At 43.3% G+C, this 18,487-nt stretch overlaps 1 protein-coding gene across 1 annotated transcript in view; it reads right to left on the bottom strand.

Moving 5' to 3' along the window:
• ARMC9 (armadillo repeat containing 9) overlaps window positions 1-18,487 on the bottom strand; it is a gene marked incomplete at its 3' end in the record, with an annotated part of 143,076 nt that overhangs the window by 72,606 nt on the left and 51,983 nt on the right. Inside the window, exons 13-17 of the mRNA XM_079710378.1 lie at window positions 14,302-14,392; window positions 12,098-12,221; window positions 9,803-9,942; window positions 7,731-7,807; window positions 6,208-6,282 (exon numbers count right to left, since the gene is read on the bottom strand). Of these exons, the coding sequence (XP_079566504.1) occupies window positions 6,208-6,282; window positions 7,731-7,807; window positions 9,803-9,942; window positions 12,098-12,221; window positions 14,302-14,392 (507 nt within the window). The remainder of the gene's footprint in view (window positions 1-6,207; window positions 6,283-7,730; window positions 7,808-9,802; window positions 9,943-12,097; window positions 12,222-14,301; window positions 14,393-18,487) is intronic.

Below are 18,487 nucleotides of genomic sequence, written 5' to 3' on the forward strand. Positions count from 1 at the left end.
AAGAGGGTTAGGACAGAGCCTTGGAGAACCTTTAGGTTGTTTTCTGTTTTCCACTATGATCAGTAATGCTGTGATGAATATTCTGATACATGAATCTTTTTTTTTGTTTTGTTTTTTTGTGTACATACAGTTTTTTTTTAATTATTAGTTTCTGCTTTATAACAAAGTGAATCAGTCATACATATACATCTGTTCCCACATCCCCTCCCTCATGCATCTCCCTCCCTCCCACCCTCCCCATCCCACCCCTCCAGGCGGTCACAAAGCACCGAGCTGATCTCCCTGTGCTCTGCGGCTGCTTCCCACTATCTATCTACCTTACGTTTGGTAGTGTATATATGTCCATGCCTCTCTTTCCCTTTGTCACAGCTTACCCTTCCCCTTCCCCATATCCTCAAGTCCATTCTCAAGTAGGTCTGTGTCTTTATTCCCGTTTTACCCCTAGGTTCTTCATGACATTTTTTTTTTTTTAAATTCCATATATATGTGTTAGCATACGGTATTTGTCTTTCTCTTTCTGACTTACTTCACTCTGTATGACAGACTCTAGGTCTATCCACCTCATTACAAATAGCTCAGTTTCGTTTCTTTTTATGGCTGAGTAATATTCCATTGTATATATGTGCCACATCTTCTTTATCCATTCATCCGATGATGGACACTTAGGTTGTTTCCAGCTCCGGGCTATTGTGAATAGAGCTGCAATGAACATTTTGGTACATGTCTCTTTTTGAATTATGGTTTTCTCAGGGTATATGCCTAGTAGTGGGATTGCTGGGTCATATGGTAGTTCTATTTTTAGTTTTTTAAGGAACCTCCATACTGTTCTCCATAGTGGCTGTACCAATTCACATTCCCACCAGCAGTGCAAGAGTGTTCCCTTTTCTCCACACCCTCTCCAGCATTTATTGTTTCTAGATTTCTTGATGATGGCCATTCTGACTGGTGTGAGATGATATCTCATTGTAGTTTTGATTTGCATTTCTCTAATGATTAATGATGTTGAGCATTCTTTCATGTGTTTGTTGGCAGTCTGTATATCTTCTTTGGAGAAATGCCTATTTAAGTCTTCTGCCCATTTTTGGATTGGGTTGTTTGTTTTTTTGCTATTGAGCTGCATGAGCTGTTTATAAATTTTGGAGATTAATCCTTTGTCAGTTGCTTCATTTGCAAATATTTTCTCCCATTCTGAGGGTTGTCTTTTGGTCTTGTTTATGGTTTCCTTTGCTGTGCAAAAGCTTTGAAGTTTCATTAGGTCCCATTTGTTTATCTTTGTTTTTAGTTCCATTTCTCTAGGAGGTGGGTCCAAAAGGATCTTGCTGTGATTTATGTCATAGAGTGTTCTACCTATGTTTTCCTCTAAGAGTTTGATAGTTTCTGGCCTTACATTTAGGTCTTTAATCCATTTTGAGCTTATTTTTGTGTATGGTGTTAGGGAATGATCTAATCTCATACTTTTACATGTCCCTGTCCAGTTTTCCCAGCACCACTTATTGAAGAGGCTGTCCTTTCTCCACTGTACATTCCTGCCTCCTTTATCAAAGATAAGTTGGCCATATGTGCGTGGGTTTATCTCTGGGCTTTCTATCCTGATCCACTGATCTATCTTTCTGTTTTTATGCCAGTACCACACTGTCTTAATTACTGTAGCTTTGTAGTATAGTCTGAAGTCAGGCAGCCTGATTCCTCCAGCTCCGTTTTTCGTTCTCAAGATTGCTTTGGCTATTCGGGGTCTTTTGTTTTTCCAAACAAATTTTGAAATTTTTTGTTCTACTTCTGTGAAAAATGCCAGTGGTAGTTTGATAGGGATTGCATTGAATCTGTAGATTGCTTTGGGTAGTAGAGTCATTTTCACAATATTGATTCTTCCAATCCAGGAGCATGGTATATCTCTCCATCTATTTATATCATCTTTAATTTCTTTCATCAGTGTCTTATAATTTTCTGCATACAGGTCTTTTGTCTCCTTAGGTAGGTTTATTCCTAGATATTTTATTCTTTTTGTTGCAATGGTAAATGGGAGTGTTTTCTTGATTTCATTTTCAGATTTTTCATCATTAGTGTACAGGAATGCCAGAGATTTCTGTGCATTAATTTTGTATCCTGCTACTTTACCAAATTGATACATGAATCTTTGTTCATGTTTTTGTATGGAGCTTCAGAAGTGGAATTACTGGGCAAAGAATACTAATATTTTTGAGGACTCATACATATTGTCAAATTGCTTTCTAAAAATGCCATATCAATTTATCCTCTCAGTAAGATTTCCACACTAATTTTTTTTCAATAAATTTATTTATTTCTGGCTGCGTTGGGTCTTTGTTACTGCATGCAGTCTTTCTTTAGTTGCGCCAAGCGGGGGCGACTCTTCGTTGCGGTGCACGGGTTTCTCACTGCGGCGGCTTCTCTTGTTACAGAGCACGGGCTCTAGAGCGCAGGCTCAGTAGTTGTGGCACACGCCCCCAGTTGCTCCGCGGCACGTGGGATCTTCCTGCACCAGGGCTTGAACCCGTGTCCCCCTGAATTGGCAGGCGGATTCTTAACCACTGCGCCACCAGGGAAGCCCTCCACACTAATTTTGAAAGGCCCACACATAATGGATGCCATGGAATACAGCAAACAGGCTTACCAACTGTAATGGACAACTGTTACATTTGTAGCTGATGAACACTTTTAAAAGAGCTTCTCTACAATGTGTTCATTTCCCAAGGCCGCAGCCAGAATATTAGCATTCCCAGGCTCCCTGCAGCCAGGGTGCAGGCAGATGACCTAGGTCCTGCCAATCAATTGCACCCATGTGAGACTGATTCAGAAGTGGGCAATGTGAAGAATCAGGCACACGGGGAACACACATCCTTGTGACAGTTGGGCAGGCGGCATCCCGCCCTTCAGGGACAGCAGAGCAGAGTTTCTGGCATTGCAGCGTGAGCCTGGGCCCGGGTCATTGGTGCAAGGCACAGGGGGGATATCACTGGAGCAGCCCCGTGGAGTGTGTGGGCATTTCTCCTGGCTTTGTGGCTTCTGAGCCCAGTTCCCTGGTTCTCCCAGAGACTCTTGAGATCCTTGACAGAGCATCTGGTCTGCTCTAGCCCAGGGCGCAATGTTTGGCTGGGGTTTCGATCCCAGGGAAGAGCTCCTGGCCAACAATTACTCCAGCCCTGGGTGCAGGAGGCCTTGGGGTAGCATTAGGGTGGCCCTCTTGATCGCATCTGCTCTCCGGCCCCAGACCTTGGTGTTCTCTTAAAGTTCAAATGGGCCTCAGGGCACGCATGTATCTTTTTCTCCTTTTCTTTTTTTTTTTTTTTTGGTATTACTTTATGACCACCATAGTGGCATTTGGTACTAATCTAAGTTTTATGTATTCTTTCTCATTTTCCACAAGCACACAAATGTTTTACACAGTTGCAAACAGAGTTATTATAATGTCATATTCTGCTTTTATCCCTCATTACACAATAAAGTTCCCATACTGTCTCATACTGCTTTTCTTAATTATCATCTTCAATAGCTACTAATACTGTGAGCAAAAGAACCACAATTTCATCAGCAATTCCTCTGTTACCAGACATTTATGTTCTGGTTTTTCATTATTATAAAAATATTGAAATGAGTCTCGTCATGCACAGAGCTCTTCTCCTCTGCATCAATAACCAGAGGAAAATGAATGAATCCAAAATATGTAGGTTTTCATAATTTTTCACATATACTGCTGGACTTCTTTCCAAAAGGACTGCGCTGACACACACCCGGCACGGTCTGAACATCAGTTCTTCCCTGGCTTTGCGTGTGAGCAGATGTTAGGGTGGTGAGAATATGGATGATGTTCTCCTCACTGTCTGGTTTCCTTTATTACTGTTATATGATAAAGGAAAAGGATGTAATACCCTCTATCAATCTAAAAACCTCTTCAAGGGTAAGAGTGAAATGAGAGGAAATCTCAGGGTTTTAGAAAAACTCTGTTGAAGCCATATCCTCCTTTAGAGGCCTCTCTTACAAATAAATAGGTAACTACTTAGGTGAAGTGTCCAAAAGCTTCCTCCATTTGCTTATGACTTTGATCCCTGTTAAAATGCCAGAGGGAAGCGTATGCTACTTACACCTCTATCTAAGTGGTCTAAGTTTTCTTTTCAAAGTCAACAATTCAGAGGCTGTCTAGAAACATGTCAGAAACTATAAAGGAAGATATTAATGGATTTAACTATAATTAAAGCTGTCATATAACCAAAACCCCATAAGTAAAAGACCAATGAAAAATTGGGGAAACATTTGTGATATACGTCAAAAGATTAATAGCCCTAATTTCCCTTGCGACTTCTTCGATCCAGAGGCAACTTAGAAGTGAGTGGCAGCCAGGCTCCAAGACGAACCCCGCTCCTGGATTGCATGTTCCCGGGCCGTCCCTCCCACACTGCACCCGAGCCGGTCCTGTGGCCACTTCTCGGATTGGGTCATAAAGGAGACTGTGGCTGCTGTCTTGCTCACTCTCTGACTCTCTAGGATCCCTCAGGGAGAAGCCAGCTGCCATGTGGAGAGAAGCCCTATGCAGCAGTCCCCTGGCCAGGAAACGAGGTCCCCAGACAACAGCCAGCACGAGAGCGAGCTTGGAAGCGGATCCTTGTGCCCTCGGCTCCCCGGCTGAAGTCTTCACTAAAATCAAAGGAGAGACTCTTGGCCAGCACCACGCAGCTAATCTGCTCCCCAGCGTCTGTCCTATAGAAACTGTGAGGCAGTAATTTTTTTTAAACCATTAAACTTTGGGGTAATTTTTTATGCAGCAATAGAAAACTAATTCAATTGTGCTGTTTAATTTCCAAACATTTGGGGATTTCCTAGATGCCTTATTATATTATGTTTATGTTTTTCATCATTATTTATTCAACCCTTTTTCTGCCCATTACCTCTCTCCCCTCTCCTTCTGGGGCTCCAATGACAGACGTGTGAGACCTCTGGATATTGCTGCACAGGGCCCTGAGGCTGTCCCATTCTTCCATCTCTTTTCTCTCTGGCCTGGATGATCTCTAAGGGCCACCCCTCTCGTGTCCGACAACAGTGAGTCTCTTTTCCCCACTTGGTGCCTGTCCCTTTCCTGCCCTTAAGTCCGCCTTCTCCACATGCTTTTGGACTCCATGTCACCTCTGTTCTTTCTTTTTCTTCAACCTACATGTTTTTTTCCTTGTTCTCTGCCTTGGTTGACAATTCCTCCCTTTGACCTGAATGACCATAATGCAGAATTTAATCAAGTTTATCTTCCCCTGTTCTATATTGAAAAAGCAGATTTCTTTTTTTCTTTAAAAGCAGTAGGCAATTAAGTTTCATTGTTTACCGTGACCACACAGAATGGATCTTAAATAAGTTTTTGTCTCTGGCATAACCGCCGATGTAACTGTAGATGACCCATTAGAAGATTTAGTAATTCTTCTAAGTAAGCAAAGCCAAGTGGAAGAACATGCCTCATTGGTCTCAAACTGAATTTAGCCTGCGTTCTGACGATGGAAATATATTTAATCCCTTCATTCTAAGCATTTAATACGCACACACGGTTTCAAATGTCATAAGGAAAAAGGACAAAACTCCAGTGGTTTTGATTAGATCTAGAAACGTTTGTCATCTCAAAAGAAGATGCTAATCACCTGAGGTTTGTTTTATGCTTCCAATATAAACACTAAAGTAAACACATTAAATATTCAGTTAACTCTTTTCCAACCAGAGAGTTTTATCAGTTTTATCTGTTCCACCTGATTGCTATCGGAATGCCTGCAGGTTAGGGGAGTGTTTTGATTGCCCCAGGTCTCACTGCCACAATTCCTCCAGGAAGCCTGGAGGTGAATTTGGGTGATGATTTTCTCCATTTCATCATTTTCTTGCTAAGTTTCTCTTACTATGAAATCCATAAGCATTCCCAAAGCCCCCAAGTAAAATGAGTCACTTAAATGTTTAAAAATGTCTACAACTTTCCAGAAAATAAACCTTCTAGGAACTTCTGACACTGTGGTTCTTAATCCTGTCGGCTGGGATCCCTTGAGAATCTGATAAAAACGACAAACTCTCTCCCCAGAAAACTGCAAATATGTATTTGGGATACAGTTTCAGGGAGTTCAGAAGCTATCTGAAGCCCTTCCCTGGGGCCCCGTCGGGAACCCCTTGTTCTAATAGCCTCTGAACGTGGCACTGACAGAAGCTGACCAATCCCACAGCACGTTTTCTTACCATTGCTCTTGCTTCTTCACGAATGGATGGAATAGAAAGGATGCTGTACAGCGCTCCATTCACATACGGCTGTATCTTTAAGGGGAGAAAAAACAGTCATTTTCAGGTTCTCAAATACCCTACAACCCAAACATCACACACTAGCCTTGAGAACAGCCTGGCTAGCGAGGAAGGTGAGCCCTGCCACCTTCACAGCTCCCTGAGCTCCAGGAGGCAGGTCTCCAAATGACAGACACCTCCACTGGCACGCCCCAGGGCAACAGCTAAAACGAAGAGTTCAAAACCAAGGTCATCATTCTCTCCCAAAGTTTACTCCCGTTACATGTCATTGCTGAATTAATGTCATCCTGATGACTCAGGCTAGAACCTTTGGAGGCGTCACTGATTCCTCTCTCTTCTTACCCTCCAATGTTGGGTCTCCAAGCCATCTTTAGTGGGAACCCTTCTTTTCCATAGGTGCCGCTACAGTCCTTGTTCAGACATCATCGTCCATGACCTAGGCTACGTGAGATCTCCAAAAGGGTCTCTCTGCCTTCTATGTTCACCCTTTAACCCAACCATCACATCATTGCCAAGATTCTACAGCATGGGCCAAATCATACCTCCCCTGACCTCGGAAACCTTCCGTAGAAACTACCTGGAAAGTCCTAACTCCTTACTACAGGACACAGGGCCCTTCAAGGTCTGGCCTCTATACCATCTTCCTCTGCTCCGTCCTGCCTGCCACTTGGAATTCACACTACACAGATTCCACTTAAGGGACGGCCTCTATTTTATTTAAAAAGGGCTTGCCTCCCATTGGCTAGAACACCACATGGATGAGAGCAGAAGCCAGGACGGCCATCCTGCGAACAGTTCTGCAGGACTCTGACCCAACTGACACATGGGGTGAGCCAGCAGTGATGGGTGCCTAGGCCCCAGGGAAGCTCTGGCTTGGGCCCTCGAGGGGGAAGTGCGGCCACGTCCGCCGAGGACGGCTGTGGCACAGAGGGGTGAAGGCAAGCAAACGGGGCACCCCTGGGGGACTGGATAAGTGAAACGGGAGGGCTGCCAACAAGGGGCTGCTGTGCAGCAGCGAGAGTTAAGGACCTAGGCATACAGAAAGCACCAGAGAAAGGTCCTAAAGACACAGTGAAAATGGAAGAAAAGGATGAGATTTAGAGGGCAATGTTATTTACACAAATTGAACACACCCATAATATTAAATATATTTCCAGGTTACATACATGTCCATGGACATATATTAAACCCAGCACAGGAGTGTCAACATGGCGGGAGGAGTGAAGCAGGGGGAGATGACCAGGAGGAAAAAATAACCCCCAGGAGGGAGCAGCACAGGCCAGCGAACGGCAGTTGTGCTCACAAACGGGAAGCCAGGGAACAGCCTCCTGCTCTGGGTTCCAGAATTTAAAAATGATAAAAGCTCTGACGTAGCTTATACAAATACTTGGAAGAGGGCAAGTGCAGTAAGTACCCCGGGCCACCCTCCCCTAAGCCCGGGGCTTACGGCGCTGACTGGGTACCTCGCGGTTTTCATGGCCGAGCAGATCTGAAAGAACTTTCAGCACGAGGCCTGCCACCTTGGCACACATGTTCTTCCCTTTAGGAGAAAAAGAGAGAAACAAAACAGGACATGTCTAGGGCTTCCCTGGTGGCGCAGTGGTTGAGAGTCCGCCTGCAGATGCAGGGGACACGGGTTCGTGCCCCGGTCTGGGAAGATCCCACATGCCGTGGAGCGGCTGGGCCCGTGAGCCATGGCCGCTGAGCCTGCGCATCTGGAGCCTGTGCTCCGCAACGGGAGAGGCCACAACAGTGAGAGGCCCGCGTACCGCAAAAACAAAAAAATCCAAAAAAAAACAAAAACAGGACATGTCTAAACTCAGAGGCACAGTTTCAGGTCAGGCAGACTTGAATATGAACCTTGGCTCCTCTGCCTCCTCTGCCTGTAAGCTGTGTGACCTTGGGTGAGTCACTTCACCGACTTGGGGCCCAATTTCGTCCTCTGGGGTCCCTTGGGGATTATAATGTCCACCTCAAAGGGCTATGTAGAATTAAGTAGCATGTGAACACTAAAGTTTCCCAAAGCAATATGAGAAAAGGAGACAGGAGCATGAGACAGAAAGAGAGCATCAGTTTTTTGTTTTTTGTATTTTTTTTGGCGGAGTGCCATGGCATGTGGGACCTTAGTTCCCCGACCAGGGATCGAACCTGCACCCCCTGCATTGGAAGCGTGGAGTCTTAAACACTGGACCGCCAGGGAAGTCCCGGCAGCTCAGTATAGGGCAGCACACTCCCAGTGCTCAGTAAGTGGCAGCGGTTCTTATTATTCAGGAGGTCAGAGCTGTTCACTACACTGAAAGCACGATGAGTCAAAGGGCCATGCTCTCCTCCCAAGTGCACACGCCATCACTTAAAAATCCTCCAGCTGGGGCTTCCCTGGTGGCGCAGTGGCTAGGAATCTGCCTGCCAATGCAGGGGACACAGGTTCGAGCCCTGGTCTGGGAAGATCCCATGTGCCGCGGAGCAACTGGGCCCGTGAGCCACATCTACTTAGCCAGCACGTCTGGAGCCTGTGCTCTGCAACAAGAGAGGCCGTGATAGTGAGAGGCCCGCGCACTGCGATGAAGAGTGGCCCCCGCTTGCCACAACTAGAGAAAGCCCTCGCACAGAAACGAAGACCCAACACAGCAAAAAATAAAAATAAAAAAATCCTCCAGCTACTTCAGGAATTCCAAACATCATGACAATCACTGCAAATAAACTGATGATATTTAAGAAAAGCCGATTATAATCTGATAAATGTTTTAAAGCTAGGAAATTTGCATATGTTATTTTTTTAAAAGAGAAGATAGAAGTAAGTCATTTAGTCAGTCAACAATACACAGTTAGGTGGTTCAGATTCCAAGGCGTCTGAGGGTGAAGGAGCTTCTAACAAATACCCCTGAGCTATTTATCCAGGTAACCTTCTCCCAACACCTTCTCAACACCTTCTCAGACAGAGGTCAGCCATGGGCCGGACGTGGCACCTCTCCAACGAAGCTTCTTCCATCCCAGGGAACAGATCATTTAAGTGGGATGGAACCTGCAGGAAAGCTAAAATCACTCCCTTTATTGATCAAGACGTAAATGACCTGAGATGTCACATGGGAATCGCTGTCTGTACGAGGTGGAGTGGGGAAGGCGACTGTGATTAAGAGCAGGAAGCCTGGTTTAATGTCGCTGCTCTGTCACCAACTTAATTCTCTGTCTTCAGATAAAACAGATCATAGTTCTTCACTTCCTACCTTTGAATAATGCAATGAAAATGAAGAAAAACGTAATGGAATTCAATCTCCTCTTAATGTGGGTACTGCATATATATATATATATATATATACATACATATATATATATACATACATATATATATATATAAATTATTCTTTCCAAGGCCAGAGTGGTATTTTGGCTTTAGGGATTCAATAGCTTTATACCTAGCTGGACATGCTTCACACTCTTTTTCTGTTTTGAGTTTTCTGGGAGGGAAACGAAAGGCAGACCACATCAGGCTCGTGGGTACTCCAGAGCCTGGGGGCAGGGGGACGGCAAGTGAGACCTGTGCTCCGGAGGCAGAGGTTCATGAGCAGGGCCACCGAGTACTCGAGCGTGTAGTCTGACAGGCAGTCAGGCTCCTCCAAGACGTCAATCAGCCAGAAGATGAGGCCATCTTGAATCATCGCTGTCTGCAGTGGGCGCCTAGGATGAAACAGCCTGCAGGGAGTTAGCAAGAAGCCTTTCATGCAACAGTACATAGTAGTGAGAATGCCTATCAGAAAAGAAACTTTACAGAAGTTACGGACCCTGGCGAATATCTTACTGTTAGACCTGTACAACGGAAACTACAACAATAAATTCTTTACCTTTCAGGTATATTATTAAAGGTTTAAAGAAAAATAAGGCAGTAAGGAGACTTCCTACTCTGAAAGTTTCCTTTTCAATATTTAGAATTAGCAGCGTATTACTTCAAATACTTAATAAATATTTATTGATAGCTTTTGGTCTACTTAACCCAGGAAACAGAGTCATAGAAATGGTTCACTGACAAACAGATTTTTACCTGAAGTCTAGTCTATATAATGTAGTTCAGGCACTCTGAGCTATGTAAAAGTAAAGAAACACAAAAAAGAAGACCAGCTCATATACCACTTTGATTCAGATCTCTATAGAGTAAGGGTAGTTTAGTAACCTGGGTAATACAGTTTATATGGAATTATTTTCTACCCAAGGTCCAGGTGTAAAATCTTACAAAATCCAATGCCTCATCATAATGTGTTACAGTGGATGTTATCATGTCAACCTTAAGAACTGACAGGACTAAGCACTATAATAACTACAGTTATTAAATTTCTAAAAGTTTTTCAAATACAGTCAACATCAAGCTAAATCATCTTTATAAACAAACAGAAACATGTTCCTATGATCTGAGGAAGCAGTAACTCTGGAGATTACTTATAGTTCTTTCAATTCATATAGGTAGAACAAGAAATTTTCATCAGCAGAGACATGGCAAATAGTAGGAACTACATACCTACAGCTTTCCCCCCACAAAATATATACACACTTAGAATATGTCCTTTTTCAGGTTTTAGGTTATTAGTGAGAGTCAGTCAGATGTTAACCACATCTGGTGGGAAGAAGAAGTTAGGGACTGACAGAAAAAGTTAGGGACTCAAGGTACTAAAATTCTTAGTAGTCAACGAGAAAGTCAGGTGGTCATCAGGGAATATGGATTCTGGAAGAATTAGCATATGACCCAGCAATTCCACTCCTAGATACCTACCCAGGAGAAAAGAAAACAGGCATCTACACAAAGACTTGTATGCAAATGTTCATAGCAGCATTATGTGTAATAGCCAAAAAGTAGAAACAACCAAGATATCATCAACTGATGAATGAATACACAAAATGTGGTCCGTCCACGTAACGCAATGTTATTCGGCAACACAAAGGAACAAAGTACTGACACATGAGACTTGTATGAGCCTCAAAAACATTATGCCAAGTGAAAGAAGCCAGTCACAAAAGACCACACCAGTACAAGTAAATCTACAGAAAACAGAGCGGTGGTTACCTGGGGCGAGGGATAAGAATGAAAAGTGACTGCAAATAGGCATGAAGTTTCTTTCTGTGGTGATGGAAATGTTCTAAAATTAGACTGTGGTGATGGTTGTACAACTCGGTATATATACCAAAAATCATTGAATTGTACACTTAAAATGGGTAAATTTTGTGGTATGTAAAATACACCTTAATAATGCTGCCAATTTAGAAAAAAAAAGGCTCTGGGAGGACATCAGATCTGCTTCAAGAAGAGGTGTCTGAGATTTAAATCTCTAATGTGCAGCACTCCCAAGTCATGACCAGGTCCAGGCTGAGACTACAGGGCAGGTGGCTGAGATGGGTGGACCAGGAACCAGGAGGCTCCACCCCTGACTTCCACAGAGCAACCTACCCCACCGACTGTGACTGTGCATTTAACACGTGCCTCTCCCACAGTGAATTCTGAGCACTTGCAGGTGGAGGCTCTATCGGGGTGCATTCGTGTGCTTATCTCCAAACCTTGCACGTGGCTTGAGACACAATCTAGCATCTAGCACCTGGTCAGCACGAGATAATGGTCATTAGGAGAATGTAACAGTGCTTTAAAGTGTAGGAGCAGGATGGTTTAGTGGATCCGAGATACGCTTTCCAGCTCTTCTTCAGAAAGTCACCCAACCTCTTCTAAGCATTCACTGAAAAATATCACCTGCATCTTGGATTGTCACTGGGACCAAATAAGCACAAAACAGTGGCTAAGAAACCCCCAAGTTGATTTCACAGGCGCCACCATGACCTACTGCACGGTCAGCACCTGAGGCTGAACTTCTGCAAGGCCCCGAGAACGTTCTCTCGGGTGATGACGTCCTTGTCTTCCTCCCTCAGCCTTTCTTCCAGCATCCGCAGCACCTTTGTGCTCTGGGCAAGGTAGCGGCGACCTAATAATATAACCAGAGATGATCAAGGGAGAGAATTTATCTTGTGTTAAGTTCAGGCTCCAAAACCACTTTCTATGAAAACTTTGCATATAACACACGTAGAGTTTGGGTAATTTTATGTTCTAGAAAACTTATTAAAGCATATTTCAACTGCAAGTTGGTTTTACTCAATCAACTATCTAATGAATGGAAAACCACTTTTCCTGTCATCTAAACATGATTCACCACTGTGTTCTTGTGCGGAGCACTGTCTTTTATTTACCCAAAATCTTTTTTTTTTTTAAAGATTTTTTTTGATGTGGGCCATTTTTTGTTTTTAAAGTCTTTATTGAATTTGTTACTATACTGCTTCTGTTCTGTGTTTTGGTTTTTTGGCCGTGAGGCATGTGGGATCTTAGCTCCCTGACCAGGGATGGAACTCACACCCCCTGCACTGGAAGGCAAAGTCCCAACCACTGGACCGTCAGGGAAGTCCCTACCCAAAATCTTGAACCCAAAAGTCAGATCACAAGGAAAAATGGGGTGATGAATCTGTGTGTTATGAACCCCTTAGTCTTAACAATAGAGGCAGCCCAGTAGTGCTTTCTGGACACACCCATGGCCTGGAGAAGAAGTTAGGAACCATACCTGGAACCCTATCACTAGCCTGTTGTGAACTTGTATCTTGATACAGATGACATTAATTTCAGACATAAAGTTCAACCGTATTATATGAATGGTCCCTGGCACATACTCTGGCTTATCATAAAATGTTTGTCAAATGGCTGGAAGAACAAACAAATGAATGAAAAAACTTTTGGAGTGTCATACAGTCACAATTTAAAACTCCCATTATTCATGTTAAAAAGAGCTCAAACAGGGGCTTCCCTGGTGGCGCAGTGGTTGAGAGTCCGCCTGCCGATGCAGGGGACGCGGGTTCGTGCCCCGGTCCGGGAAGATCCCACATGCTGCGGAGCGGCTGGGCCCGTGAGCCATGGCTGCTGAGCCTGTGCGTCCAGAGCCTGTGCTCTGCAACGGGAGAGGCCACAACAGTGAGAGGCCCGCATACCGCAAAAAAAAAAAAAAAAAAAAAGAGCTCAAACAAATTAGAATTTATGGGAGGTAATGGCATTTTGTAAAACCATTTTGAATTAAATTATGGTGGCATGTTATTTTGGGAATTTTCAAATCCTCTTGATTTAAAAGGATTAGTGTTTTGAAAGACATGGTATAGTGCTTATTGGGATCACTTTATTTCACCAACCTTATTTGGCCTTAAGTAGAAAATGATAAAAAATGCATTACCTGCTATCTTGAGAGCAATCTAAAAAGTACTACATTACAATACCAGAAAGCTTACAAAATAAAACCAAAGGCTAACAAAATAAACTCCAAAACCATCAAAATTTGCTCTGACATAAATTACAGCAATATGACAACAACTAAGTTTTTCAAAAGACCTTAGATGCATTAAACAGTAATAATGTCATTGCTAAGAAACTTGGGGAAGAATGTGTTTTCACAGGGAAAAACACATCCACAAGACCTAGCTCTTCTTTTTGAAGGTATCAATGAAAAAAAAAATGTTGCCTGGCGTATCAGTAAGCAAAGGATGTTGCAGACGTCAAGCCACTACAGCCACTCTGGACGGTGAGCCCTGAGGGAACTCAGGATGGAGACCAACGGGCTGCCCACTGCCAAGCCCTCAGCCCCTGCAGCCACCCCCAGCGGTGCACCCTGAAGAGGTTCAGGATGGGAAAGCACAGGATATGGCCCTAGATCGCTGAGGTGCCTGTCAAAGGAATGCTTTCAGTGAGCCCAGACTCTTGCATCTTCCCGTACACAGAAAAGTGCTGAATTCCTTAACTTGAGATGTCTGGTCTTCTTTAGCAGTAATCTTTTGATGCTCTGTCTACCTCACCTTTGCTGCAAAAACTCCTATATACCCTGGCTCCCCCCTTTTGCCTCTTCGGAGCAGTCCCTCCGAGCTATGTAAGATGCTGCGTCTGGGCTTAAGTCTTCAGTTTTGTCCGCCAAATAAAACATAATTCTCAGCTTTTCATTTTTTCCCCTCACTCGGCAAGGAGAGCTGCCGTCTCACCTTCTGCCAGGGATGCAAAAGCGTTGATGAGCCTGGCCATGTACTGCCGTACCACCTCGCTCTTTGAGTGCAGCAGCTGCAGCACACTCCTCTGTGGGAGAAAAGAAAAAAGAAAAAAATATATATATCAAAAGAGGAAAAGTAATGAAGTGAAAGAAAAGTGAGAGAGAAGCATATGTCTCCTCTGCAGGTCTGCTGTTCTCTTCCTCTGAGTGAACTTATTAGAGGTGATTCAGTCTTGATTTCCAGCTGATTTTTTTTCTGAGAGTTGGCAAAAAAATATAAGTTTTTCAGACTTCCAAATTTAGAAGAATTAATGATTCAAAGCACTTAGAATGGTGACTGACACCAAGTAAGCAATACTATTTGCTATGACTGTTGCTGATGTTTTTCCAGGTAGAACAATTGATCCAACACTCGTCTAACTTCACTCCCTCCAAAACCACCTTAAAACTATAGTAAATGGATTTTTTAAGGAGACAAATCCTCAAGGACAGAGAGGACAGCACAAGAAACCATAACAACACTATACTGGAATCAGGAATGCAGGATGGTAACAAACTTAGCAGACCCAAGAACGCCAAGCGGGCAATGAGGAATCACCCAGCTTATGTCACGTAATCCTCAAAAGTCTCAAGAACTGGGGGGGAAATCAAGAAGAAGGAATGAAAGCTGTGGAAGCAGCAGCTAGGTCCCACCCGCGCTGCTCCTGCACAGCTGTCCTCCCATGCACCTCCCATCACACATCTGGGGGCGCTCTCTTTTGAGGGCAACACAAAAGGTCTCTGGACAGAGGACAGCAGGCACAGGTGAGCAGGGCTGCCACGCCAAAATGGAGCAGGGGTGGTGCCTAAAAGCAGGATAAATGCTCGACAGAGAGCCACCCCCGTCCTCTTCCCCTACCTGGCTCTCGGAACACTGCCAACCAGACTGTTACCTTTTAGGCAGATTAGAAGACACTTCCTGGAGGAGAATGACCAGCCCTGAAAACAGGGAAAGAGCTAAAGTTCCTGAAATCAGAGGTTCCCAATAGATGGCCCACCAGGGTCACCCTCAGTGGAGCTCTAGGCCTACAGGCCTGACCCTCACCTTCAGAACTGCCAGTCAGCTTTTCAGTCCCTCCACTCTAAACATTAGGAGATAACCAAGGTCTACCAGGAACTCAAGGAAAGTTTCTAACATGGAAAATAAGGCCAAAACAAATGGGGCAGGGGAGAGAAGCAACTTCGAGGAAATGAGACTGCAGGGAGAAGAAAACTAAAAATAGACAAAAATTTGTCATTAATATCCTCAGAGATATAACTGTATCCATGCAACAACAGAATGCTACCAAAAAAACACAAAAACACAAAAGGGAAATGAAAAACTCTACAGCAGGGTTGGAAAATAAAGATGTGGAAATCTCCCAGAAAGTGGAACAAAAAGAAAAACATGGAAAATATGAGAAAAAAGAGAATTAGAGAACCAGTTCAAGAGGCCCAACATTCAGAAAGCGTGAACAGAGAAAACAAGAGAGGAAATCATCAACAAAACAACTCAAGAAAAGTTCCCAGAACTAAAGTTGTCAGATTGAAAGGACTCACAAAGTGCTCAAAACAGTGAATCAAATACACATCATGAAAGGCATCAATGGGAAGTTCATTAACACTGGTGAAAAAGAAAAGATTCAACACGTTTCTAAAGAGAAGAAAACAGGTCACATACAAAGGGTCAGGAATTAGAATGGCTTGGGACTTTTCAACAGCAACACTGGAACCTAAAAGACAATGAAGGAATATCTTCAAAATTCTGAAGGATAATTATTTACAACCCAGAGTTCTATACAAAGAATAACGATATTTTCAGACATACACAGTCTTGAAAAATATACTCCCCATCCATCCTGTTTCTAGAAGCTATTAACTAAAGGCTGTGCTTCACCAAGAAAACAATAAGGGATATTGGAAACAGAGATCCAATTCAGGAAAGGGCTGCAAGGAATCAACATACGTTTGGTGAAAAGAGATTTCTGGAAGGCAGCTGTGCCCCAGATGTGGAGGGCCACCAGTACAGGCTGAATGACTGACTCAAGAGAGTGACATACCAAAGGCCGTCATCCCCAAGATGCCTACTGCCACTGTACCATCTTCATTTAGGTAAAATTTTTATTGAAATATAACATCCATACAGAATATTGCCCAGATCATGAGTGTGCGGCTTGATGACACATGGGTAACCGGTAGTCAAATCAAGAAACAGAACATTACCAAAGCCCCAGACACCCTTCCGGGGTCCCTTTCCAAATCAAGGGCAATATCTCTCCTGGCTTCTTATATCGTAGGTTAGTTCTGTCTGTTTTTAAATTTTTTAAATAAATAAAGTCATGCAGTATGTATTCTTTTATATCTGACTTTTTCATTCAGTTTTATGTTTGTGAGATTCATCCATGTCGTATGCTGTGTGCTCCTTCTCATTGCTCAATATATCCCATTTTACAAATATATCCCAGGTGATTTACCCATTCTACTCTTGATGGGACATTTGGGTTATAGCCAGAGTTTTGATTCTTATAAATAGTGCTGTTATGAGCATTCTTACACATCTTTTAGTTGAACGTATGGACACATTTCTGTTGGGGTTATACTTAGGAGTGGTTTTGCTAGGACACAGACTATGCGGTTTTAGTAAATACGGCCAGGGATCCAAAGTAGTGCACCATGTAACATATTTTCAAATAGAGTGCAAACTACCTGGGTAAGGTGAGCCCAGACTCATCCACACTTGGATACCCCTGCCCTTGTTCTGATGAAGCTCCAGCTCCCCCATTCACACCCTGCTGTGTGGATCAAAGTCTTTTCATCCCCACAGAACTGTCCTCATGTGATCAGCTCCTGAGAACTAGAAGGAGACGAGGCAAGCTTAAAAACCCAAATTACAGAGCGGCTCACCATTCCCCTTGGCCATACATAATGCTGCTGGATAACCAGTACCTGGCCTACCTTTCAGCCCTGCCAGAGGCCCTGTGCTTCCTGGGATTCTCTCCTGACTTTGATTACCAATGTCCCCAGAGGGGACCATTAAGAGCCCAGGGAAGCTACGCCTGATTATAATCCAGCAATTTTATTCATGTCATCTTCCCCTAGGTGCCTTCATCTAACATGGGAACAGTGCCCTTTCCTTGCAGAGCAAGGTCTGTGCTTGCTACTCAGCAAACCCCAAATCAAACACTATATTATTCAGGGTACATATGCAAATGTGGACACTACAAAGAAAAGCAAGGAACTGATTGAGACAAAAGTGAGGGTGTGCACACTCATGTTCAATGCAGCATTATTTACAACAGCCAAACGGTAGAGGTAACTCAAGTGTCTGTTGATCAATGGATAAACAAAACGTGGGAGATTATATATATATATATATATATATATCCCAATTTATTTTGGTGTCATGGTGACACGGCACCCATATTTCCCAAGGAATTCTCCTGCTCTGCAGATTCTCTGACATCTTAAGATAACTCCAGCTCATTCCTTATTAAAAAAAATAAATAAGCCATAGCAATTAAAAATAATGACCTGAGGAAGACATGACATCTTCAGTGACTATAAAGATTTCGGCATTTTGACAAATATCATATATCACAAAACCTAAGACACCTTTCATAGGAGGACATATTATTTTTTTATATATATCCAAGAAAGAAAAAAGCACTGCAAGTTAAACTGTAACAGGCCATCGGCTATTAGATACACCCCAGTTTCGGAGATGCTAAAATGCGGGGAGAAATTACATCTTAGATTCAATGAAATATCGCAGTTCAGACAGAATCAGTATTGAATTCACTCTTTGAATTTGAGTTCGTAAGTCATGACAGTATATTATTCAGTTGCTTTGTGTCTTACAGGCTGGTTTCTGTGCCATTACAAATACCAACAGAAAAAAAAAAGGAAAAGAAAATAAGAATTTGAGGGACTATTTTTCATACTTAACTGTTTCATGGGAACAATACGATTGTGTACAAAGAAGAAACTCAAAACCCTTAAATGTTGTCACCTGTGCACACAACAGATTACGCGCAACAAGCTTTCTCCAGGGCTGTTTCATCAGCGATCCTAAGAGGTATTGATACTGCACTCAGGGCGCACACTGTGAAGCCTAACAGGAGGGAGATGAAGTTTTTAGAGCATTTTGGATAACGATGAAACTG

The sequence above is a fragment of the Hyperoodon ampullatus genome (genome assembly GCF_949752795.1).
Source record: "Hyperoodon ampullatus genome assembly, chromosome: 8".
Classification (NCBI taxonomy): domain Eukaryota; kingdom Metazoa; phylum Chordata; class Mammalia; order Artiodactyla; family Ziphiidae; genus Hyperoodon; species Hyperoodon ampullatus.